General features: G+C 48.4%; 1 protein-coding gene, 1 long non-coding RNA gene and 3 other non-coding genes across 8 annotated transcripts; all 5 read left to right on the forward strand.

The window, feature by feature from the left end:
- The first annotated feature begins 4,167 nt into the window (after window positions 1-4,167).
- On the forward strand, window positions 4,168-6,702 carry LOC121448650. The gene is made up of 4 exons (XR_005974378.1): window positions 4,168-4,271; window positions 5,273-5,308; window positions 5,792-5,823; window positions 6,395-6,702. It is a non-coding gene; the product is annotated as an uncharacterized LOC121448650 (long non-coding RNA).
- On the forward strand, window positions 4,982-5,185 carry LOC121448933. The gene has a single exon (XR_005974404.1). It is a non-coding gene; the product is annotated as a small nucleolar RNA SNORA73 family (small nucleolar RNA).
- Window positions 5,507-5,710, forward strand: LOC121448932. Its single transcript, XR_005974403.1, has one exon. It is a non-coding gene; the product is annotated as a small nucleolar RNA SNORA73 family (small nucleolar RNA).
- LOC121448931 lies at window positions 5,993-6,196 on the forward strand. Its single transcript, XR_005974402.1, has one exon. It is a non-coding gene; the product is annotated as a small nucleolar RNA SNORA73 family (small nucleolar RNA).
- Window positions 6,703-10,775: 4,073 nt separating the features above from the next.
- Window positions 10,776-24,124, forward strand: Rcc1 (regulator of chromosome condensation 1). 4 transcript variants are annotated; one of them, XM_041653072.1, is made up of 11 exons: window positions 10,776-10,858; window positions 16,154-16,235; window positions 16,895-16,933; window positions 17,930-18,117; window positions 18,258-18,437; window positions 19,155-19,251; window positions 19,345-19,467; window positions 20,795-20,950; window positions 21,147-21,266; window positions 21,566-21,718; window positions 23,078-24,124. In XM_041653072.1, the coding sequence occupies exons 2-11, from the start codon at window positions 16,163-16,165 to the stop codon at window positions 23,251-23,253; spliced, it is 1,305 nt and encodes a 434-aa protein (XP_041509006.1). In that variant the 5' UTR covers window positions 10,776-10,858; window positions 16,154-16,162; the 3' UTR covers window positions 23,254-24,124. The 4 variants fall into 4 exon arrangements, with proteins under 4 accessions (XP_041509006.1, XP_041509008.1, XP_041509009.1 ...); XM_041653073.1 differs by lacking the exon at window positions 10,776-10,858 and adding an exon at window positions 14,328-14,344; XM_041653074.1 differs by lacking the exon at window positions 16,895-16,933.
- The last annotated feature ends 170 nt before the right edge of the window (window positions 24,125-24,294 follow it).

The following is a 24,294-nucleotide window of genomic DNA, read 5'->3' on the forward strand; positions in this document are numbered from 1 at the left end:
ACTGGATCCTGCCCCCACCCTACAGAGTAAAAAGTCCAATCTCTGGACTTGAAACCCCACCAATCTCCACCCTGAAAAGCTCCACCTCTTTCCCCAAGAAACTCTATATAAGCCCCGCCTTCTGCTCAGTTCTCTACTATTTCTCCCCTGAGCAGAGGCAACTACCCTCCTGGTTTTTCCCTCCCAATAAATCTCTTATGTGAGGTTTGTTTTGTGGTGTGACTTTGTTATTCCTTGGCTCCCAAATGTCAGGATACCTTTCCATCCAAACTATAATGTTTACATTGAGTAACATAGCAAATTCAAGGCTAGCCTGGGATAGCCTGGGGCATATGATCCCTCTATCTCAATTTTTTTCATTTTAGAAATTTTGCAGGTGCTGGAGAGATGGCTCAATGGTTAAGAGCACTGGCTGTTCTTCCAGAGGTCCTGAGTTCAATTCCCAGCAACCATATGGTGGCTAACAGCCATCTATACTGAGATCTGATGCCCTCTTCTGGCCTGCAGGCATACATGCAGACAGAACGCTGTATTCATACTAGTAAATAAATCTTTTTTTAAAAAGGAAAAGAAAATGTGTAGAGAAAGTATTGGGAAACCCTATGTGCCAAGGATGTCACTAGGTGCCTGTCCTTCCTAACCACCCTCCCCCTAGTTTGGAAAATGAGATTATACAGGTCAGGTTTTTTTTTTTGTTGTTGTTGTTGTTTTTTGTTTTTTTTTGGTTTTTCGAGATAGGGTTTCTCTGTGGTTATGGAGCCTGTCCTGGAACTAGCTCTGTAGATCAGGCTGGTCTTGAACTCACAGAGATCCGCCTGCCTCTGCCTCCCGAGTGCTGGGATTAAAGGCGTGCGCCACCTTTGCCCGGCCGAGGTCAGGTTTTTGCAAGGTCAAAAAAAACACCATTTTTGCATTTGCTTGAGGACAATAACTTGCAGCCCACTCAGTCTCCCTTACAAGGATTTACTGGACATGGACCACAGCTAACTGAACCTCAGCATGATGTCACACAGAGCAGCTGATGCTGCTATGCTTTCTGGCAAGCAGCCCAGTTTCAGCCCAGAGCACCTCAGCAATGACTCACCTTCTACTTGTTTCTTAGCACATTACTTACTAAGAGCCAAGAGAAACCATGAGTCAGAACTCTCTGGGTGTTTCTTTGTTCCCAGATTGCTGTGGCCCAAATTATCAGGTCTTCAGCTGCTACTACAGTTTTGGGGTTATAATGTCTCCAGAGGTTACTCTGAGGTTACTCACGGCCCAGAATTTCCTGAATGGTGGAAGAAACTTGGTTCTATGTGGATGGAGAGTGAGGTCTGGAAGACCAAATCACAAAGGACAGGTCCAGGGCCAGCAAGATGGCTCAGGGGTATAAATGCATGCCACCAAGCCTAGTGATCAGAGTCAGAGCCCAGAAATCCACATAAAGGTGGACAGAGAGAGAACCACATCCATGCTGGGTGGTGGTGGCACATGCCTTTAATCCCAGCACTCGGGAGGCAGAGGCAGGAGGATCTCTGTGAGTTTGAGACCAGCCTGGTCTACAGAGCGAGTTCCAGGACAGGTTCCAAAGCTACAGAGAAACTATTTCTTCTGTCCCCAAAATGCTTTCTTTTCTTTCTTTCTTTTTTTTTTTTTTTTTGGTTTTTCGAGACAGGGTTTCTCTGTGGCTTTGGAGCCTGTCCTGGAACTCGCTCTGTAGACCAGGCTGGTCTCAAACTCACAGAGATCCGCCTGCCTCTGCCTCCTGAGTGCTGGGATTAAAGGCGTGCGCCACCAACGCCCAGCCCCCAAAATGCTTTCTTTTCAATATCTTATTTTTGCTTTTGGTTTTGTTTGTTTGTTTTTTTGTATTTATGACAAGGTTTGGTGTAGCCTAGGCTTGCAGATTCTCCTTGTTGCCAAGGCTGGCCTTGAACTCCTCCAAAACCTCCTCCTTCCAGTCCCCAAGAGTAAGATTCTGTTTCAAAACAAACAAACAAAGATACAGGGCTGTGGAGATGGGTGAAGGCCTTTGGCACAAGGTCCTGTTGATGGAATTCAGTCCCTGGAACTCATTTAAAAGGTGCAAGGTAAAAACTGACTCTGCAGGGTTGTTCTCTGGGCTCCACAGGAGTACCCTGGCATGTGACTGCCCCCCCCCATAATAATGTATAAATGAAAGAGATCTTTTCTATCCTTTGGTTTGAGTATGTGAAGGAAATCCAGTCTCCTGCAGATATATAGTTAGAATATCCAGAACAGTCAGGGCTAAAGAGAGAAACCCTATCTCAAAAAACCAAAAAAAAGTCATGGTGGTATACGCCTTTAATCCCAGAACTCAGGAGGCAGAGGCAGGTGATTGATCTCTGTGAATTTGAGGCCAGTCTGGCTACAGAGCAATTCCCAGGACAGCCAGGGCTACAAAGAGAAAATCTGTCTTGAAAAACCAAAAGAAGAAAGAGGAGGAGAAGAAGAGGAAGAAGAAAGGGGAGAAGCCGTGCAGTGTTGACACGTATCTTTAATCCTACCACTTGGGAGGCAGAGGGAGGCAGATCTCAGTGAGTTCGAGCCCCACTTGGTCTTCAAAGAGAGTTTCAGGACAGCCAGTTCTATTACACAGAGAAACCCTGTCTCGAAAAATAAAACAAAATAAAATATAGAAAGTGAAGAAGAGAGAATAAATAAATACATTCATCATTCTTTTTAAGAGACAGGATCTCTCCACGTAGCCCTAGTTGTCTTGGAATTCACTATGTAGAAATGGTTGGCTTCCAATTCACAGAGATCTGTCTGCCTTTGCAGGCCTCTCATGTGCTGGGATTGAGGACTTGTATCAGAATGCCCAGTCATTTTTTTCAAGTAAATATTTCACAACAAAATTTGTGTAGCTTAGTTTCACATCTTAAAATCTGAGAAATATGGGCTGGAGAGATGGCTCAGCCGTTAAAGGCTAGGCTCACAACATATATATATATATATATATATATATATATATGTGAGTTCGGTTCCCAGCACCCACGGCTGTCTCTCCAGCCACACACACACACACACAAAAAAAAAAAATCTGAGAAATATGGCCAGCCGGTGGTGACGCATGCCTTTAATCCCAGCACTCAGGAGGCAGAGGCAGGCAGATCTCTGTGAGTTTGAGGCCAGCCTAGTCTACAGAGTGAGTTCCAGGACAGTTTCCAAAGCTACACAGAAACCCTGTTTGGAAAAACCAAAATAAAAAATAAAAAATCTGGGAAATATGCCGTACAGTGGTGGCGTACGCCTCTATTCCCAGCCCTCGGGAGGTTGAGGCAAGCGAATCTCTGAGTTCGAGGCCAGCCTGGACTACAGAGCAAATATTTGTAAAGTACTTGGCACACAATATATAAGAGGTACATGGTCAGTGTTTCTGCTCAGGCCAGCCTTGATCTTATGATAATGTCATTTTATTCATCCGACTCTATACTGTATTATTATTGTTTGTCTATGTATTATGGGGGGGTCATTGAACATGTACAATATTTCATGGTATTTGTGTGCAGTGCTGGGGTTTGGGTAATGCGTACATTAAGGGAAAAATATCTTGATCATCAATATATCTTATTGTCAACGTCTTTGATCTGTTTGTGTGTAAAGTGCACATAACACTTAACAGCTTTTTAATCAGGTGTAGATCAGAACCTGAAATTCTGGGCAGGTGTCCTCCCACTGAGAATGCATAAGAGCTTTTTGTTTTTTGTGTGTTTTACTGACTTTTGTTTGTATGTGCGTGTGTTTGTGAGTTATGTGCACCACGTGTCTGCAGATGACAGCTGAGTTGTGAGCTGCGAGCTGTCACATGGGTACTGGGAATTGGACCCAGGTACTCTGGAAGGCAGCCAGCTAAGCCATCTCTCCAGTACCGCTATTCCCTCCACCCCCCGGGACGTTTTTAATTGTAATCAATCCTTGGATTCGCACCCTTTTTCTGTATCAAACATTTCTTCCATATACAAGGTAGACTCCAACTCTGGAGTCTAGGAAGCATTCCTCTAGACAGATGTCTTTGCCCATTTTGCATATGCCAGTATATTCAGGCACTGAGGACAAACCGCACAAACTCAACAACGCACTGCCTGGGCTTAAAAGCTCAAGAGATCGCACGAACCTTGCCGCGTTTCCAAAGGTCCTCCGTGCGCAAGTCCCTGCGCAGGCGCAGTCTGCAGTGCCCGACTTCCGGGGATTCATGTATAAATACGGCTGCCTCGGCGCTTCTCGTTCTTTCAAGAGTGTCGGAGTCGTGCAGTAGTTCGTTGCTGGTGAGTTACCTTCCGCTCCTTTTTCTGCTGCTGTCGGTTTACCGACTGGGTTTGGCTCCCAGGTTGGAGGCTGGAGAGAAGCGGTTGCAGATGCGCAGACCCCGCGGGGAGGCCGGGGTTCACTCGGCGTAGCGTGGCCTCCTTGGCGGACACGTGCCGCCCTTCCCGCCCGGGACTGGCCTTCCTTAGCTTCATTTTCCCGGGAGTCTTCGCTTTCCCTTAAAGTTGGTGCTGCTCGGGAGGAAAAACTTTCAGCCGGGAGGCGGTGGCTCACGCCTTTAATCCCTACATCGGGAGGCACAGGCAGATGGATCTGAGTTTGAGGTTGGCGCTACACAGAGAAAACCTGTTTCCAATAGGAAAAGAAAAAAACTTGGTTCATAGTATATATGCCACGTGATTATTGTAGTTCGTGGGCATGGTTTTAACTTTGTGCCTAGGTTCTCAGCTGCGTTTATAATCTTTACTCGTGTCGTAGACAAGTTTCTACGCTTTGTTTTCTGGCGGTAATCTATTACTCTTAATTCAGAGATAATTCTTTAGGCAAATGACTACAATTTGGCAGGGGGGTGTTTCATTCTATTTATATCAAAAAGAAGTCGGAGGGTAGCTCTGTCTCATACTTGGAAGTGCCAGCACTCTGGAGTCGAGCTGGAGGTCTGCCAAGGACGTAGGGTTAGTTAAATTAAGACGGTCTTCACCGTGTGTTTCCAACGTGGATACCCCGGGAGGTCACTCTCCCCGGGCTCTGTCCTAGTGGCGTATGGGAGCATAGGGCCCTGCCCCGTGATGTACAGTCCCGTTCCACGACGTTGGAGATGAAGTTGGGCTTCGAGTGTGCGCCTGCATATTCCTACGGCTTCTCAGAGTCCTCTGGACCGTGACTGAGGAGACAAACCATGCAGGAAACAGTCTTAAAACAGGAAATAGGAGAATGAGACTGCGTGATTGGGAAACTGGATTAAAATTTATTGATGAAATAAAAATGCCCTCTTTTTCAGAATTCATTGGTGATTACAAGTTATTTTTTGGTTGAGGTAAGTATTCTGAATTGAATGTTAGTGTCTACCACGTGATTTTTTTTTTGTTCCAATTGTAAACTAAATTTATGTATTAGCCATTTTCTGTATATTATTAGTGGATATCTGTACCTCATGAGGTCATTAGAGACTAATTTGCATTGAAGACTTGCGTATTGGTTGGGGTTGACAAATCATTGGATACTACCAGACTTTCCAACGTGGATACCCCGGGAGGTCACTCTCCCCGGGCTCTGTCCTAGTGGCGTAGGGGAGCATAGGGCCCTGCCCCGTGATGTACAGTCCCTTTCCACGACGTTGGAGATGAAGCTGGGCCTCCAGTCTGCGCCTGCATATTCCTACGGCTTCTCAGAGTCCTCTGGACCGTGACTGAGGAGATAAACCATGCAGGAAACAGTCTTAAATCAGGAAATCTATGAGGGAGTCTGAGATTGGGAAATTGCATTAGAATTTTACTCACAAAAATGCCTTCTCTTACAGATCTCATCAGTAATTACAAGTTGTTGGTTAAGGTAAGCTCTACTTGAATTGTGTCTGTCACATGATCTTTTTTCCATTTGGTAACTGAATTTATGTATTAGCAATTTATAATAAGTGGGTACTTGTGACTTTTTAGGGCATCAGACTAGTGTGTTTCTGGAGACTTGGGGTTGACAAAATCATTGGGTACTACCAGACTTTCCAACGTGGATACCCCGGGAGGTCACTCTCCCCGGGCTCTGTCCTAGTGGCATAGGGGAGCATAGGGCCCTGCCCCGTGATGTACAGTCCCGTTCCACGACGTTGGAGATGAAGCTGGGCTTTGAGTCTGCGCCTGCATATTCCTACGGCTTCTCAGAGTCCTCTGGACCGTGACTGAGGAGACAAACCATGCAGGAAACAAGTCTAAAGAGGTGCTAAGTTGGTGGTCCATGCCTTTAATGCCAGCAGTTGGGAGGCAAAGGCAGGCAGTCTGGTCAACACAAAGTTCCAGGGCAGGCTCCAAAGCTATAGGGAAACCCCAGGGGTCTTTAAAAACTTAAAGTGAAGTGCTAAGGGTTTCAGTGTGCCACTTTTGAGAATCTGATCTTTGTTTTTCTTCAGGAAAGAAGAGGATCTGCACAGCTATCTACCTGCTGAAGGTTAACTTGGTGCTTTTAATTAGATACAATTTGGCAAAGTTGCTGTATTAGTGTTTAACACCGAACATTGTCAGTGCTGAGCATGCACTTTTCTCCCTAGCTATTCTTGGCCTGGTAAATGTATATCGATGTCTAGGTTTGTGCTTTAGCATGTATGTGGTCCATTTCCTGGTAGGATATACGCTGACTGCCCCAACACCATATAGACCACAAGTCGTATGGAATGGGATACAGAACTTCTATAAATAAATGCCTGACAACTGAATTAAAGGAAAAATTTTGACTGTATGTTTTCTTTTTGGATTAATGTGTCAGTACATGTATGCAGAACACTGGATGGTTTCTAGTTGGTCGTGTAAACCAGCTAGTGTATGATGCATGGATTGGGAATGAACTTGGACTGTGGGTAACACTGTTCCAATAAGTCTGGTCCAGTGTGTGGTGGGTTCACCTTAACCAAAGCTTGGCCTTATGATGTGTGCTAGGGGTGGTAGCTAGGTCACAATGGGAAGCCCTGATTCCCTGTGCTGGCTGCTTTCACCTTGGGAAAGTCAAGAAGCTGAATGATGGAATAGGGAGAAGGTAGGCTTTGAAGATGCTGGTACTTCTCCATGATGCATGTCAAGTGGGAATGAGGGTGGGAGGGAATGCCCTAAATTGGCATGGGTCATGCCTAAGTGTAGCTAGGGGTTCCAGCAGAAACACAGGCTTCTCAATTGAAACAGCCCATCTCATCACTAAAAGTGTCTTTCAATATGCTAACATAAGCTAGCACTAGCTTCTGGGGGTAAAACCTGTACCTCCCAAGTTCAATGAGCCTGTTCTTAAGGTTTTGTTTTAAATTTATTATGTATTCAGTGTTCTGCCTGCCTGTAGGCCAGAAGAGGGCACCAGATGTCATTACAGATGACTGAGCCACCGTTTATGTGAGTGATGGGAATTGAACTCTGGACCTTTGGAAGAGCAGGCAATGCTCTTAACCGCTGAGCCATCTCTCCAGCCCCCTTAGTTTTCTTTTTTTTTTTTAAATATTTATTTATTATGTATACAATATTCTGTCCGTGTGTATGCCTGCAGGCCAGAAGAGGGCACCAGACCTCATTACAGATGGTTGTGAGCCACCATGTGGTTGCTGGGAATTGAACTCAGGACCTTTGGAAGAGCAGGCAATGCTCTTAACCGCTGAGCCATCTCTCCAGCCCCCTTAGTTTTCTTATAGTGAGTTCTGGACAGGCATAATGCCTTGGCTACTGACAGCAAAATTGTTAACATCCACTTTAAATTTGGATCATCGCTCCTGTACCTGTGCAGGGGGGTGAACCCATAACCTAGGCAAGTAACCTTCCAGAGGACATAAGCCCCTAGATATGGTTGTCAGTTCCCAGTGCTTAAGTGGGTGAAGTATTTACTTTTATATGCTCCAAATAACATGGTTACTGTTTTAACTATTAAGGTACAGCCTTAAGACTTAAAGCCATTCAGGGCTACACAGAAGAGATCTTTCATATACCTATAACTGGAAGTACCAATTGAAGTATATAACAAGACCCTGTTCTGAAGAATGCTTAGGTTTCTTGGGGTTGACGGCAGAACACATGTACTAAACCCGGTGGCCATGGGTGTGTGAGGTCCTGGGTTCAAGTTCCAACAATGAAATCTGCTCAATCCTGAATAGAAGTCAGGCTCTAACCGCAACTATGGTGACTGAAGTCTTAATGTGCATTCGTGTTTAGGCTCAATGTTCATCTGAGCGTGTTGGGTTCCCTGGGATTAGAGATACCATGTTGGTAGTGCTCAGAATTGAACCTGGGCCAAGGGAAGAGCAGCCAGTGCTTTACAGCTCTTATTTCGTGTGTATTTATGTTCATGTACCGTGTGCAGGTCATTCCAGATATTTATGAGCTACCTTGTGCTGGGATCTCAACCTGGGTTCTCTGCAAGAGCAACAATTTTTTTTTTTTTTTTGGTTTTTCGAGACAGGGTTTCTCTGTAGCTTTGGAGCCTGTCCTGGAACTCCCTTGGTAGACCAGGCTGGCCTCGAACTCACAGAGATCCGCCTGTCTCTGCCACCACCGCCCGGCTAAGAGCAACAATTTTAATCTCATTTTCTACCTCAAGTTTTTGTGAGAAACAGATGCACTTAGGAAGGGTTTACATCTATGGGAGGTGTATCAGTGGCTGAAAGTTATATTGCTCTTCCAGAATGCTGGAGTTTGGTTCTTGGCACCCACATCCAGCAACTGCCTGTAACTCTAGCTCCAGAGGTCCCAGTGCCCTCTTGCAATCTGCACACCCTGCACTCAACATGCACAAACCCACACACAGACATAATTCAAAATAAATGATTTGGGGGCTGGAGAGATGGGTCATCTGGAAGAGCATTGGCTGTTCTTGTAGAGAGATGGGTCATCTGGAAGAGCATTGGCTGTTCTTGTAGAAGTCCCGAGTTCAATTCCCAGCAACCACATGATACCTGACAACCATCTATAGTGGGATTTGATGCCCTCTTCTGGCTTATAGGCATAGGTGCAGATAGAGCTCACATACATAAAATGCTTTAAGAAATTTTTAAAAATGAGTTTGAGGGACAGGGGCTTGGTGACACACCACTATAATCCTAGCACTGGAAGGCTGAAGCAGGAGGATTAGGCATTTGGTGACAGCCTAGGTACATGAGTCTTTCCCCTCCCCCTACATTTTTTTTTGTGAGATAAGTGATGATCATATTTCTGTAATTACATTAAGCCATGTGAATGGGTAAGATCTTGGAGAAAGACAGCAGAGTCTCCAGGGCGAAGCTTGGGGAAACTTCACAGTTTATCATCCAAGAGAGGAGGTCATAATGGAGGCAGAGGTAACCCTGAAAAGGTAAGACAAAACTAGGGGACCGATCTGGGGCTGGCACTACATAGTAATCGTCAAGAAATGGCTCCGTTGGCAAAGGTGCCCGCTGCCAAGTCTGAGGACTGAGTTTGCCTCTGGGACCCACATGATGAGTGGACAGAGAGGACGTAATTTTGAAAGTTGTCCTCTGTCCCCACAAGCACTGGACATGCGTATGCGCACAAACAGAAATGAAAACGTGTTGACAGGTGAAGCATCAAGGTCTAGAGCCCTCTCCTGGTTGTGAGCCCCACTTTTACTGACGGGCCAACCACTAGTTCTTGTAGACCAGGCCGGCCTCAAACTCACAGAGATCTGCACCTCTGCTTCCTGAATGGGATTAAAGGCGTGCTGATCTTGTTCTTTAATGAAGGTACCGTTTTCAAAATAACTGGGCATGGTCGTACACACGTGCTCTAGTGAGGCAGAGGCAGGCAAGGTAGAGCGCTTAACCTCTGAGCCATCTCTCCAGACCTGAAAGTCCATCTTTAAAGTCCTAATATTCTGTGATCAGAACCCTCTGATAGTAACTCACACTAGACCCTCAACCTCTACTACTCTAGGGTATATGGCAGTTTCACAGAACTTACCCTGTCATTGCAAATGTTACCTTTCTAGGACTGGAGAGATGGCTCAGGGAAATTAGGAATTCCAAGGACCTACAAGGCAGGTCACAACCATCTGTAATTCCAATTCTAGGGCATCAGGCGCCCTCTTTCGGGCTATTTCAAGCATGGCATGGCAAACATAGTACACAGACATACATGTAATAAGCAAATGTTACCCCTCCTGAATGCTTTTCCCACTTAGATTTAAATTGGAAAGCTTTTTCTAAATTTTGTTTGTTTGTTTGTTTTTGTTTTTCTAAACAGGGTTTCTCTGTCGCTTTGGAGCCTGTCCTGGAACTAGCTCTTGTAGACCAGGCTGGTCTTGAACTCACAGAGATCCGCCTGCCTCTGCCTCCCGAGTGCTGGGATTAAAGGCGTGCGCTACCACCGCCCGCATATCCTAGCACTCAGGAGGCAGAGGCAGGCGGATCTCTGTGAGTTCCAGGACAGTCTGTTCTACAGAGCGAGTTCCAGGGCTACACAGAGAAACTCTGTCTCAACAAGACAAACAAATCTGTTCCTGAGCCCTACCTACCTAGGCTGAAATCAGATGGCTCTGTATATGTGACAGTTGGATTTTTCAGCCCTCAGATGGACACTTTGAGAACTAGAACCATCAACCTTGTTTTGCTCCGCTACAGATCTCACGCACCAGATTTTCCAAACAAACCAGGATTGTAGCAATATCCTGCTGGTTGTCAGTCTGTCTGTCCCATTTTGAGGGCTGGAAAAAAAAAAAAAAAAAAAAAAGCACTGTAGTGGGTAGAAACTGGTAGCACCCGGTCGCACTTCCCGCGCTGGCCGCCAGGGGCCGCCCGGCTCTTTGTTTTCCTTTCCAGCCAGGGTCGCGGCCAGAGGCCCGCAGAGCGCATGCTCCGGGCAGTTCGCCGCCGGCCGCCGAGCGCCGGAGTTGCTTGTGGCAGTCCCGCACGGAGGTAGGTCGCGGGGATCCCCGGGGACCGGAAGCTGGGAGGGACGCGGGGCCGCGTTGGGCCGAGGTCGCCCACCGCGTGGTGTAGCGCGGGGCGAGCTGCACGTGAAGCCGGCCGCGCTGCGGGAGCGCGAGCTTTGGCCCTCGTGGGCCCCGCCTCGCCCGCGCACGGGCCGCATAGTCCCTTAGCCGCCGCGCTCCGGGCGCGCGCTCCGCCAGGCGGCGGGAGATTCAAACGGCTGGTGCGCGGCGGCCGGGGACGCGCGGGAGGCCGCCGGCAGGGAAGGAGCGGCAGCGTCCACAGACTATCGTCTACTCTTAACCCCCATCAATCAACCCTGTGTCACCCTATCGCTTGCTGCCTGTCGGTGCCGCGCTGTTCCTGAGCCAGTGGGGAACAATGGTGACAATGGCGGGCCTCCAAGTTCTTTGCGGAGCGCCGGGGCTCCCTGGCGAGACTTGCATGGTTCCACAGTTAGGGTCTCCTGGGATTAGCAAAGTACGTCCGTGGAACTCGAGCGTTGCTGCTGCCAAGTCTTTGGTCTATCAGAAATTAAGTCCTCCGACCACGTGTGGCCTGGCAGAAGTTGAGGGTATGAAATTCCAAAGCGGAAGCCTTTACCGGGCCGTGGAGGGTGACCCGATGGGGCTGACTTTGGGTGGTGAGGTTGTAATATGTTTTGAATAACACGGTCAGGTTAATCTAGACATGGGGCACAGCACATGCAGCCCCTAGAAGTGTTTGGGGTCACAGATGTCAGTGGTGGAACTTCTGGGGAGGGTTGGAGTGCGCGTGGAAGACACAGAGAAGGCTGCTTCGTCAGAGAAGAGCATCCTATTGGAGCTTGGGAAGATGAATTAGACGTAATTAGCCAAGGTCTGGTTGCAGAGTCAGCTAAGAACAGGAGTCCGGTTTGGGTCTCACTAGATCCTCTTAAGCCTTCGTTTTCTTACCAATAAAATGAATGTAATATATCCCAAAGCCAGTGGCTCTTACATCTGCTAGAAGCTGTGGCTCCTCTCTCTAGGGAAAAACGAGATAGCACTAGGGAGTACCACACCTGCACAAACACTGCCTTCTCTCATGGTAGCCTGCCCCACGAAGACATTCTGCAGCCCCTAAGTCTGATTGGGGAGAGGGTTGCAGATACTCCAGAAATGGGGTTGTGGTGACTCCTGGTAGATTGTGTAACCTGGTATACCTACCCCATTTGACTTGGCAGGTGAGGAAGCAGGCTTGGAGCAACTCCAGCTCAGGGGGGCTGTCCCCTGGGGCTTCATCTCAGCCATGAATGGCCTGCACACCTATTCCTGCCACGGGGACAAGTCTCAGCCCTTAGAGGGCCCCGCACTGTAACTTGTTGGAAGTTGGCTCCTTTCTGGTTTTTATTTCCTAGTCTTGCTCGCCCTTCTGGTTTTTAAACCTCTTGAAGATGGATCCTGGGGCGTAAATGGGAATGCAAGGATGGCGACGGGAGACAGGTGTTTGGGTTTCGTTTTTTATGTGTATGAGTGCATGGATGTCTGTGTTCCACATGCATGCAGTGACCCACAGGGGCCAGAAGAGGACATTGGATCTCCTGGGAATGGAGTTACAGGTTGTTGTGAGCAGCCTTGTGGGTTCTGGGCACCAAACCTGGGTCCTCTAGAAGAACAGCAACCAGTGCTGAGCCATCTCTCCAGCCTGGGCTATGTTAAAACAGTGTAGGTCTCATTTTGTAGACCAGGCTGGACTTGAATTTGTGGAAATCAGAAATCCTGCCTCGACCCACCACGCCCAGCTAGGCTGCCCTTCCCCTGCCTGCCTTCTGGGTTTGTGCACACTGCCAAGTGCAGCAAGTAGACTTCCTGCAGTGCAGATGAAGAATATGGGGTACCTCAGGATCTCTTCCTCAGCAGTGGCTCCTCGAATTTGTTCAAACTTATTGGACATCCTCAGATCTTGCTGTATAGCCTGGGTTGGTCTTGGTCAGTTTCCTAGGTTCTGGGATTATACAAACAGCACTTTTTTCCCCCCTTAAAAAAAGTGAAGGCTGGGTGGTGGTGCACACCTTTAATCTCAGTACTCAGGAGGCAGAGGCCAGGCTAGTCTACAGAGTGAGTGCCAGGACAGCCAAAGAAACCCTGTCTGGGTCCTTTTTCCGTCTCTCCTTTGCTGTCTGAATATGGGGAGGAAACTTCCAGTTCTAAGCGTCAGCTCCCTCGGCCATGGTAGAGGGGCTACACTGTCTTCAGCTTTTCTGAGTTGGGTTGAGTTTGTTGTGTGTCGTGTGCACGTGTTCATGTGAGTGTGCATGAGGGCCTGACTGTGTGCATGTGGAGGGCAGAGTTTGTCTTCCTTGATTGTGTTGTGCCTTACTTTTGGAGACGGCATCTCACTGAACCAGGAGTTCACCCATTAGGGTCCACTGGTAGCCATCGAGCTTCTCTGCACTAGGGTTATGGGAGTGTGCTATGCCTAGCATTGTGTGAGTTCTGGGGTTGGGAACTCAGGTTCACATGCTTGCCTGGCAATCGCTTTACTGACCCAGTCTTCTCCGAAGCCCTTGGTTTGGTTTTTGAGACAGGCTGTTCTCAATCTGGCTGTGTGGCCAGGGATGATCTTTATCTCACAAATGCCTGACTTCAGCTTGTTTTGAAAAGTAAAAGTTTTTGTACAGCAAAGATTCATGAGTTGTTTTCTAGTTTCTTTGGGAGGGAATGATGGGTTAGGAGGGGAACAAGGGGGGACTTTTGTAATGATCTTACTTTTTTTTTTTTTTTTTTTTTTTTTTGGTTTTTTCGAGACAGGGTTTCTCTGTGGCTTTGGAGCCTGTCCTGGAACTAGCTCTGTAGACCAGGCTGGGCTCGAACTCACAGAGATCCGCCTGCCTCTGCCTCCCGAGTGCTGGGATTAAAGGCGTGCGCCACCATCGCCCGGCATGATCTTACTTTTTTACTAGAATGAATGTAAGCTCCACGTGTACAGGAAGCAGCTTAACCTCTATCTTTGCATCTTAATCCAACCCCAGGCAATCCTGAATACTTGGGAGATGAGTATATTCGTGTCACTGTTTGACTGCCTGCTCTGTGCTAGGGACATCCAGTCCCAGCTTCTGTCCACCCTGAGAGGTAGCAGATTGTTAACGGTTGAGCAAACCAGAGCCCTAGAAGATGACTCGAGTCCCAGTGACTCCAAAGAGCAGGCATTTAAGTGTGAGGAGAGGGGTCTCAGAGACGCAGCTAGGAAGGGAGGGGATGCCATTGCTGGGAGAGTGGAAACTGCAAAGTTCAGAATTGCCACCTCATGACAGAACTGGGCCAGCCACAACCCGCACAGGCTCTGCAGGATCCTGACCTGTTTTTGGTTCCTCCCTTGGAATCAGAAGTCTCTGGCCTTGTGTTCACACCTTCTGAGTTGACAACTGGGAAGCCTGAGGCCCAGGGGTGGCTCTGACGAGACCCTCAGCTGACGTGGAGAAGGGCCTTGAGCAGTTTTCATTCCTGTCAGGTGAGGAGGGACTGGTGAGCCTGCTTAGACTCCAGTAGGTTTCTGTCTCAGTGTCATCTGGGAACACCCTGAAACACCACTGTCCCACCAGAATTAACTTATGAGCAAGCTCTTACTCTTCGACCATTTTTATTTGTTGTTGATATTAATTTATCATTGGCTTTCTTTTTGGTTTTTTGTTTATTTTTTCAAGATAGGGTTTCTCTGTAGCTTTAGAGCCTGTTCTGGAGCTCACTGTGTAGACCAGGCTGGCTAGTCTGCCTGCCTCTGCCACCTGATTGCTGCGATTAAGACCCACCACTCCCAGCTCTATCTGTCTATTTGTTTGGTTTTCGGGACAGGGTTTTTTTGTTTTCTTTTTTTGGTCTGGCTTTCCTGCAACTCATTATAGAGATCACACTGGCCTCAAACTCAGACCTACCTGACTGCCTCCCGAATGCTGGGACTAAAGGTGTGCACCCAGCCCAGCTTAATTTTAATTTAATTTAATTTTAATTAAAACTGAGGTGAAATCCAGAGCCTCAGAAATGTTAAAAGAGCACTCTGACAGTAAGCCACACCCCAGCAGTATACTGTCATTTAAACCTATGCGTCAACCACTCCTGGAAGCACGGATCTGTAAACTCAGCTCAGGTGTGGCCCAGAAGGAGAGGAGCTTGGCCATTGGAAGCTACACTGCACCCTGTTTCAAAGGAACAGGTAATAACTGCCAGATTGGTGATGCTCGGGAGGCACCACTACAGATCGATTTACAGGATAGCCAGGGATACATAGAGAAACCCTGTCTCGAAAAAACAAAACAACCCCTCCCCCCCAAAAATAACCACAAACAAAAAAAAATTAGTTAATACCAAGCTAAAATGGAGACCAGGCAGCTCTTCAGACTGCTCGCTTTGGGTGTGGGGTGTTGATTTTGTTTTCTGTGGTTCGTCGTTTCACTTTATTTGGAGATTGAGTCTCCCTGTGTAGCCCTGGCTGGCCCGGAATTAACTGTCTAGACCAGAGATCCGCCTGCCTCTGCCTTCTGATTGAGCGCTAGGGTTAAGAGCATGAAGCACCTGTTTCCCTTGTTTGCGTGTGTTTGAGACTGGCTGGCCTGGGATTTGGATGCTGCAATGCTGGGGTCATGCATGGGCACCACACCTGGCTTCTGACTGCTCTTCTTTGTCACAAGGGGCATCTTTCTGTTCAATAGATTTGTCTCTAAGAATGTCACTTTTGATGGCTTCCTACCATTCCATCATGTATATTCTACCTATGTAGCCAGTTGACTCCTCCCGCCTGCACATTCCTAGTGTACAGACATGCCACCAGGCCCAGTTTATGTAGTGCTGGGATTTGAACCAGGATCAGACATGAAGCTTAGGCATTTCTCACCAGGCTGGATATATCCCCAGCCCTTAGTCCACTACTATTAATTAAATGGTTTGCTCACTCCCGCACCCCATACCCCTATGTTACCAGCAGTAGAGAATATTTGTGAGCTCAGTTATTATCCACTTATCCACTCAGCAGTTCTGGGGTGGATGCTGGGGGGAGGGTGTTAACTTCTGGGTGACTCCTTACTTTTTAGGGTTTTTGGGGTTTTGGTTTTTTTGAGACAGGGTTTCTCTGTGAAACCATCCTGGCTATCCTGGAACTCACTCTGTAGACCAGGCTGGCCTCGAACCTACAGAGATCCACTTGCCTCTGCTTCCTGAGTGCTGGGATTAAAGGTGTGCGCCACCACCCACTGGCACTGCTTTTGATAAATATTATACAGAAAGATGTTTGTGATTCTGACATGTAGTATTTGGCTGGGCTTTTCAGGACAGGAAGATGCCACCCAAGCGCATAGCTAAGAGAAGGTCACCCCCAGAAGATGCCATTCCCAAAAGCAAGAAGGTGAAAGGTAAGCTAGCCTTGGTCCCTTCCTGGCTCTGAGAGGTCTAAGAACAAACAGTGAATTCTCTGGGTCCATGCTCCTTCCTCCCTGGCTGGAAGCTCTGAGGGGCTTAGATGTCTAGGGACCCCTGCTCAGCAGAGGTCCTCGTGCATCTCCCCCAGTCCGACCCTGTAGCAGTCAGCAGAGAGGCGTAAGCTGAGGCCTGTCAGAGAGCACTTGGAGCAATGTTGTCAGAAAAAGAAAACCCCAGATCCTAGGCAAATGCATTATGGTTTGTTCTCTCTATGATACTTTGATTTCTTCCCCCTGATAGTGGGGAAAGTCCTTGGCCTTAGGACCATTTGCTCTAACCTGACAGCTTGAAAGCCTGAGGCTCTTGGATCTGCTGTGCTTTCAGAGTTGGGTCAGGTCCTAGCTCTACCACTTTCTGGCTGAGCTAATCTGGCTGAGGGTGAGTTCCCCTTGGTAGAATGGAGATGAGACTCCACCAGCCTGTCTGAGACATTGAGGATTAGACGAAGTAATGCCCCAGCTTCGTTTGAGGGACCTGTCCTATAATTTTTCTCTCCTACAACCCCAGAGTGTGTCGAAGACAAGAGAAATTGACCCCTAGCATGGGAGGGAGGAGCATAGACACATGCTCAGACAGTGTCTGTTTTTTGCAGACCCTCGTAACCGCGGTCCTGCCGCCCGCTCCCGCCAAGGTGCCTGTGGGCCAAACCCAACTGACCCGAAAACCCAACCAGATGGCTCCCTGCCTGGTGCAGCCTCTGTGCATCCGCAGTGGCCCTGGCAGCTGAGGCCACACCCCTGGGGAAGGGACTGGATACCATTGACTGAAGGGCTGTGGCAGGTTTCCATTGGCTGCCAGAAGGCTTTGCACTACCCACTGATTGGCCCACATCTCTCTGCAAATGCACCTGTGGGTTCTTACTGTGCCTTCCTGTTCTTCTGAAGCTGTCACTGTGCTGCTCATGCTGGCAAAAGGGGTAGTCTCCTTTCCTCCTGTGTTTGGGAATTGGAAATCTGGTCTGGGGGTGGAGGGCCATTCAGATAGAGGCTGTTAAGTGCTGTAACCCAGGAAGTTGCCCTGTGTTCATTGCAAACTCTGCTAATCAACTTTATGAGCTCTGATCCATGTCCTGTAAAAAAACAGAACAGTGTCTTCTACTTTTGATGTTTGCTTGAGACACAATAGTCCTGGCTGTCCTGGAACTCACTATGTAACCCAGGCTGGCATTGAACTCCCAGATATTTTGCTGCCTCTGCCTTCAAGGGCTGGGATTAAAGGCTTGCGCGACTACCTGGCAATAGCTAGGGGTCTTCTAAATATGGGAGGTCTGCAGAGCCAGCTAATGTTGGTAGAGCAAGCAGTCAGTGAAAGGTTGGCACTATGGGTGCACACCTGTGGCATGGTCTCTGCGGGAGACTATCTTGTAACCTCACTGCCCGTGTGCCCTGCCCAAGACATCCATTTCACTGTGAGAGAATGTCGGCTTGGGTTTTAATCCTCACAAACCTTATGAGACAGATCCCGTCGTCATCCTTGTTCACAGATGAGGACGCTTAGGTCTTTCTTATCTGTAGCCTGTTGGCAGAGCAAGGGCTTGAACCCCAGGTCATTGGAGTCCTAGAGCCCATGCTGTGCCCTCTGCTGCCTTCATCCTGCACACTCAGGGGCCGTCTTCTCCACTCTTCAGTCTCACACAGGTCCCACAACACAGAACCAGGCTTGGTGCTGACACTGGGCCAGGGCGACGTGGGCCAGCTGGGGCTGGGTGAGAGTGTGCTGGAGAGGAAGAAGCCGGCCTTGGTACCCCTTCTACAAGATGTTGTGCAGGCTGAGGCTGGGGGCATGCACACTGTGTGTCTGAGCCAAAGTGGCCAGGTAGGTCAGAGGGTTGGGACTGGTTAGATAGGGCCTGGGTACAAGGGTGTGGGGCAGGACCTGGCTATAGACGCAAGGAGCGGCCTAAATGAGTAGGCCACAGAAGCAGACTTTGTGCTGATGCCACACCCTGGGTACAGGTTTACTCCTTCGGCTGCAATGATGAGGGTGCCCTGGGAAGGGACACATCAGTCGAGGGCTCAGAGATGGTCCCTGGGAAAGTGGAACTGCAGGAGAAGGTGGTGCAGGTGTCAGCAGGAGACAGTCACACAGCAGCCCTTACCGAAGATGGCCGTGTCTTCCTCTGGGGCTCTTTCCGGGTAAGACTGGGTCTGGAGAATTGGGGGTGGGGGCCAGCAGGCAAAATTAACACAGGATACCCAATGGTTCACGACAGTTTCTTTGTGTAGCCCTGGCTTGTAGAGCAGGTTAGCCTCAAACTCAAGGAGATCTGCCTGCCTCTGTCTCCCACAATGCTAGGATTAAAGGCTTGTGTCACCACCTCCTTGTTGTTTTAATTATTTTATCTCTTTTTTTAATATTTATTTATTATGTATACAATATTCTGTCTGTATGCCTGCAGGCCAGAAGAGGGCACCAGACTCCATTAAAGATGGTTGTGAGCCATGTGGTTGCTGGGAATTGAACTCAGGACCTTTGGGAGAGCAGGAAATGCTCTTAACCTCTGAGCCATCTCTCCAGCCCCCTCCTTGTTTATTGTAAACATTTTTATAGAGAACTTTTCAACACAGAATACTCAGAATAGTGTATTGCACCTCTATCTTCTTGCCCTGCTGCTTCAACAATTAATTGGCTTTAGGCAGATTTGTTTGCCTCTGCTCAGGTTTTTATCCTCGCTTGCATTAGCACAGTTTCCAGACTGGGGATACTGTCAGTCTTCAGGGTGTCCATATGTGGCCGGGAGCCTGCCTGTCTCACTGTCCACATCTGCTGCCACTCCCATTCTTTACCAGGCAACTGCCATGGCCTCAGCAAGCCTGGGCTTGCCCGTTACAGTCTCTGCCCCTCCTTTGTAGGACAATAATGGTGTGATTGGGTTGTTGGAGCCCATGAAGAAAAGCATGGTACCTGTTCAAGTGCAGCTGGACGCACTTGTGGTAAAGGTAGCCTCAGGTGAGTGTTGGGTGCACTGGGCTGGAATGAGGACAGTTCGGCCTTGGTTCTTACAGACAAGCCCTTCATCTTGTGTCTTCCTCTCGTCTTCAGGGAACGACCACTTGGTAATGCTGACAACTGATGGAGACCTCTACACCTTGGGTTGTGGGGAGCAAGGTCAGCTGGGGCGTGTTCCTGAGCTATTTGCCAACCGAGGTGGCCGCCAGGGCCTTGGTAAGTGGCTTTGGTACCTCCAGTGGGATGATTTGGTAAACCATCCCCTGGCAGAAGTAGAAAGTGGGAATGTAGGTGGAGATTCTCATCTCGCCTGGTCTCCCAGAGGTTTACTAGTAACTACATACTGTTTGGCCTATTAGCTCAGGTTATTATTAACTAGCTCTTACATCTTAGATTAACCCATTTCTATTTGTTTGACCATGAGGCTCGTGGCTTGATGTCTCACGTCTTGCTTCTGTGGTGTCTGCTGACATCTCCTTCAACTCTGCCTTTTTCCCTGTATTCAGTTTGACTTTTACCTCCTAACTGTAATCTGAAAGCAGCTTCTTTATTAACAATTGGTAATAATAAAACATATTGACAGCATACAGAGGGGCATCCCACATCACAGGTGGGATTCTGTTGAGGGTTATATCCTGTGCACTTGCAGTGTTCCTTAAGAACTCAGACTGGGCAGTGGTGGCACACGCCTTTAGTCCTAGCACTTGAGAGGGCAGAGGTAGACAGACCTGTGAGTTCAGGCTAGCCTGGTCTACAAAGCAAGTTCCAGGAGAGCCAGGGCTACACAGAAACACTACTACCCACTACCTCAAAAAAAAAAAAAAAAAAAAGCAAAAATGCTTTAAGGTGGAATGGTTGGTGGCAGATACCTTTAATCCTATCAGTCAGCAAGCAGAGGAATGTGGGTCTCTGAGTTTGAGGCCAGCCTGGTATACATAGTTCTAGGCCAGCCAGTAAATAATGAGACCCTCTCAAAAAGGGTGGGGGCACTGGAGAGATGGCTCAGTGAATAAGAGCACTAACTGTTCTTCCAGAGGACCTAGGTTCAATTCTCAGCACCCACATGACAGCTCACAATTGTCTGTAACTCCAGTTCCAGGGGAATCTGACACCTTCACACCAATGCACATAAAATAAATTTAAATTATTTTACACAGAGGGATGTGGGGACCCTTAGACCTTGGAGGCTGTCTCCTTATCTCTAACTCCACCCCACTCCTGCTGTCTACTGTGAAGAGAGAAGTGACTTAATCAGGAAGATTCCTGGCACTCAAGTTCCACATAAGCTTTTCTTCTCGTGACTGTTAAAAATGTGAACCGGCAGCCGGGCGGTGGTGGTACATGCCTTTAGGGCCAGAGCTGCTACACAGAGAAATCTGTCTCGAAAAACCAAAAAGAAAAAGAACATTGACCCTGCGTTTACGCTCCATTGGCCTAAGTTACCTCTTCCTAACAAGAATGGCCCTGCTCGACTTCTCGGACTTTTGTGGAAGAGAAAACCCCCTGGGTCTGTCATTGATCCTGGCTTCCTCTTTCCTGACAGAGCGACTCCTGGTCCCCAAGTGTGTGCTGCTGAAATCCAGGGGGAGTCGGGGCCGTGTGCGCTTCCAGGATGCCTTCTGTGGTGCCTATTTCACTTTTGCCATCTCCCGTGAGGGCCATGTCTATGGCTTTGGCCTCTCCAACTATCACCAGCTTGGTGAGTACTGGCCATAGCATCAGGCTGCACTCGACCTTGGTTCCAGCTCTAGCTTTTGAACTTTGCTTTTGCTTTGTGGGGTACCTGATCCCTTAAAGCTGTGGTGTAAGGTGGCATTTCTGGGGAATGGTGGGTGTGGCCTTTCTGAGGATGACAGTGATGGAAGCTTCTGGAACACCTTTACCCTCGACAACAGGAACTCCAGGCACTGGATCTTGCTTCATTCCTCAGAACTTGACATCCTTTAAGAATTCCACCAAGTCCTGGGTGGGCTTCTCAGGTGGCCAGCACCATACAGTCTGCATGGATTCGGAAGGTAGGTCGCACAAGTCCTTCTTCATGGGACACAGTCGTCCCTGACACAGCCAGCGTCCTAGGATTATGATTTGGGCCAGACATAGATTGCATCTGTGAGGGTTATCCTGGTACTTCAGAGTGGGAGCACCATGGGGGTTGTGTAGAGCATCTTCTAGCTCCCACCCCCAGATGGTGAAAAGGTCCTGAGACCTCACCACCTGAGATCTGACCCTCAAGAGCATGGGGACTCAGTCAGTGTGCTGTCTGTTTTACTTGGAATATGCCCCTGCTGATACTCACCTTCTCCTTATTCCACAGGAAAAGCATACAGCCTGGGCAGAGCTGAGTATGGGCGGCTAGGCCTTGGGGAGGGTGCTGAGGAGAAGAGTATACCTACCCTCATTTCCCGGCTGCCTGTCGTCTCCTCAGTGGCCTGTGGGGCATCTGTGGGCTATGCTGTGTCCAAGGATGGTGAGTGGGGCTCCTCAGGTCTGGTGTGGTTGGAGCCCGGGGAGCACGATTCCTAGCATATTCCACAGGTTGTCTTGGAGATGACTCTGCTTTGCCACTGACTCTCAGGAACCCTGGAGTATTTTTGCTATTTTGTTTGGGCGTTTTGATTTTGAGACGGGGTCTCTCTCACCGTGTAGACCAGGCTGGCCTGGAACTCAGAGATTCGCCTGTCCCTATCTCTGCCTCCGCCTTGAGTGGAACGGGTGTTGAGATCACAGGCATGTGCCATCATGCTGGACTTAATGTAATGAGTCTTTTTCTGCCCTGCCAGCCAGTTCTCAAATAATGGCACAGACACCTTTTATTAATTATGAAAGCTTGTTTCTAACTAGCTGTTATAACTTAAATTTATCCATTAATAGTCTACATTCTTTCACATGGTGTGACATCTCTTTTATCTTGTACCTTCTATTTTCTCTGCGTTTATCCTGGCACCCTTCCACACCTAGATTCCTCTTCCTTTCTCTCCCTGGAAATCTCACCTGTACCTACTGACTAGCTATTGGCTGTTCAGCTTTTTATCATGCTAATCACTGTCATGCATCTTCACACAGTGTATAAGTATCCCACAACACATTTTTTTATGTTTATGTTGTTTTGTCTGCATATATGTATATGTACTATGTATGTGCTTGGTGCCTGCAGAGGCCAGGAGTGGGCATCAGATCCCCTGGGACTGGAATTACTGACGGTTGTGAGCTGGATGTGGGCATATAGTAGCCAAAGCGCAGAAAGAGGTGCACAGCCAGGGACCCTCCAGAATTCAGGCTGGCAGCAGTGCTTGTCCTTACCTGGGAGACTTCCTCAAGAAGTGAGTTTGCACTGCAGCATTCAGTCCTGAACAGAAGTTCAGTCCTTTGTGAAAACCAGAGGATAGGCCAGGTGTTGTGGCACACACTTTCAGTTCCAGCACTCAGGAGGCAGAGGGAAGCACATCACTTGAGTTTGAGGTTAGCCTTGTCTACATAGTGAGTTCTAGGCTAGCCAGGGCTACATAGTGAGACCTTATCTAAAATAAAAAAAAAAAATTAAAAAACACCACCCTGAGGGTGGCATATCAAACCCAGGAGCATCTTAATTAGTCTTAAAAGGTGACTGGTTCAAGGAACAGGGATTTAGGATGTAGCCTCCTGTGGTGCCATGCTCTGGAGTAGGGAGAATGCAGTGGGGGAGCAATCTCCTCAGCTCTTCCAAGCTCCTTTGAACTTGGGCTGGGGCCTTGCCAGACTGCTATTGGCCAAGGCCACGTATCTCTTGGTATGGCAAGGCAGGCCTGAGGACCTCAAAGACAGCTGCCTCTTTTTCTATCCCTTCTAGGTCGTGTTTTTGCATGGGGCATGGGCACCAACTACCAGCTGGGAACTGGGCAAGATGAAGATGTCTGGAGCCCTGTGGAAATGACTGGCAAACAGCTAGAGAACCGTCTGGTCTTAAGTGTGTCCAGCGGGGGCCAACACACAGTCTTATTAGTTAAGGACAAGGAACAGAGCTGATGAAGTCTTTGTGGGCCTGGCTTCTGGCCCCCAATCCAGCTTCACAGAACAGGAAAACGGCCAGCAACAGATTCCAGAAGGCCCCTCCCCAGCCCTGACAGCTATCATCTCCTGTCTTTTCCCATCACCACAGCAGAGCCCTTTTCTTCTGTTTCGTCCTCTTTTCTAGAATCATCCTGGGACTTGCAGGATGAGGGAGGATGGGAAGGGGGTCTCGTAAGGAACTTTGCTTACCCTAGACTTACGTCATTAGACCTTTCCCTTCACTGCTCTGCCTCCTGTGGTCGTCGTAGGCCCATTGCCTGCAGAGCCCAAAGCTTCCTGCCCACACTCTGAAAAGCTGGGAACTCCATCAAGCCCCCCTTCCCCTGTGCCACTTCTTATTCCTGCCACTAGCTTACAAGGAGACAGGTGGTGACACAGTCATCAGATCCAGTTGTCATGGACCATGCCTGGGGAGATCTGGACAAAGGCTTTACAAGGCTGTGGGTGACCCTAAGCCAAAAATCTGCCACTAAACAGGTGTCCATGGGCAAAAACAGTGACCCATTTGAAAAAAAAATCCAACTAGCTTGCCCAAAAGCACAAAGCACCCACTGTGTCTTGGGCATTGCCTGTGCATTCCCCATTCAGTCAGTCTTTCTGTCCCAGAAGACTGGAAAGCCTCGCTGGGGGCTCTGCTAGGCAGTCAAGGCAGGGTATTGGGCAGGGGTGGGGTTGGAGGCCAAAGCTTGGAGGAACAGAGGCTGGTCCTATGAAAAGGAGGTAACAGTGGCTGAGAGGATAGTTTTGATTTTTTTTAATTATAAAATATTTTGGAGGGGGGGAGTGAAATCTTTTAACACTTTGAATAAATTTAGAGTTTTTTAAAGTGGGCTCTTTGTTTTATTCAGGTTCCCCGGGGTTGTTTTGTTGTCCTAAAAGAAGCACCTGCCATGTGCCAGGCATGATGAAGAGGGCAGGGTAGCATGCCTGTGGGCAGTTGTCAAGGCTGTGGCCAACACAGCTGTGAGCTTCCATGCGCTTGCTGGGAATTGACCC

Source organism: Microtus oregoni, unplaced genomic scaffold (genome assembly GCF_018167655.1).
Source record: "Microtus oregoni isolate MIOR12 unplaced genomic scaffold, Mior012 000005F_ref0000423, whole genome shotgun sequence".
NCBI lineage: Eukaryota > Metazoa > Chordata > Mammalia > Rodentia > Cricetidae > Microtus > Microtus oregoni.

Excerpts from the sequence above, each read along its gene's own strand:
- Rcc1 (XM_041653072.1), top strand. The coding sequence starts at position 16,163 with ATGCCACCCAAGCGCATAGCTAAGAGAAGGTCACCCCCAGAAGATGCC. Across the intron at positions 19,252-19,344 it reads TGTGGTAAAGGTAGCCTCAG|GGAACGACCACTTGGTAATG; the intron begins GTGAGTGTTGGG and ends TCTCGTCTTCAG. Across the intron at positions 19,468-20,794 it reads AGGTGGCCGCCAGGGCCTTG|AGCGACTCCTGGTCCCCAAG; the intron begins GTAAGTGGCTTT and ends CTTTCCTGACAG.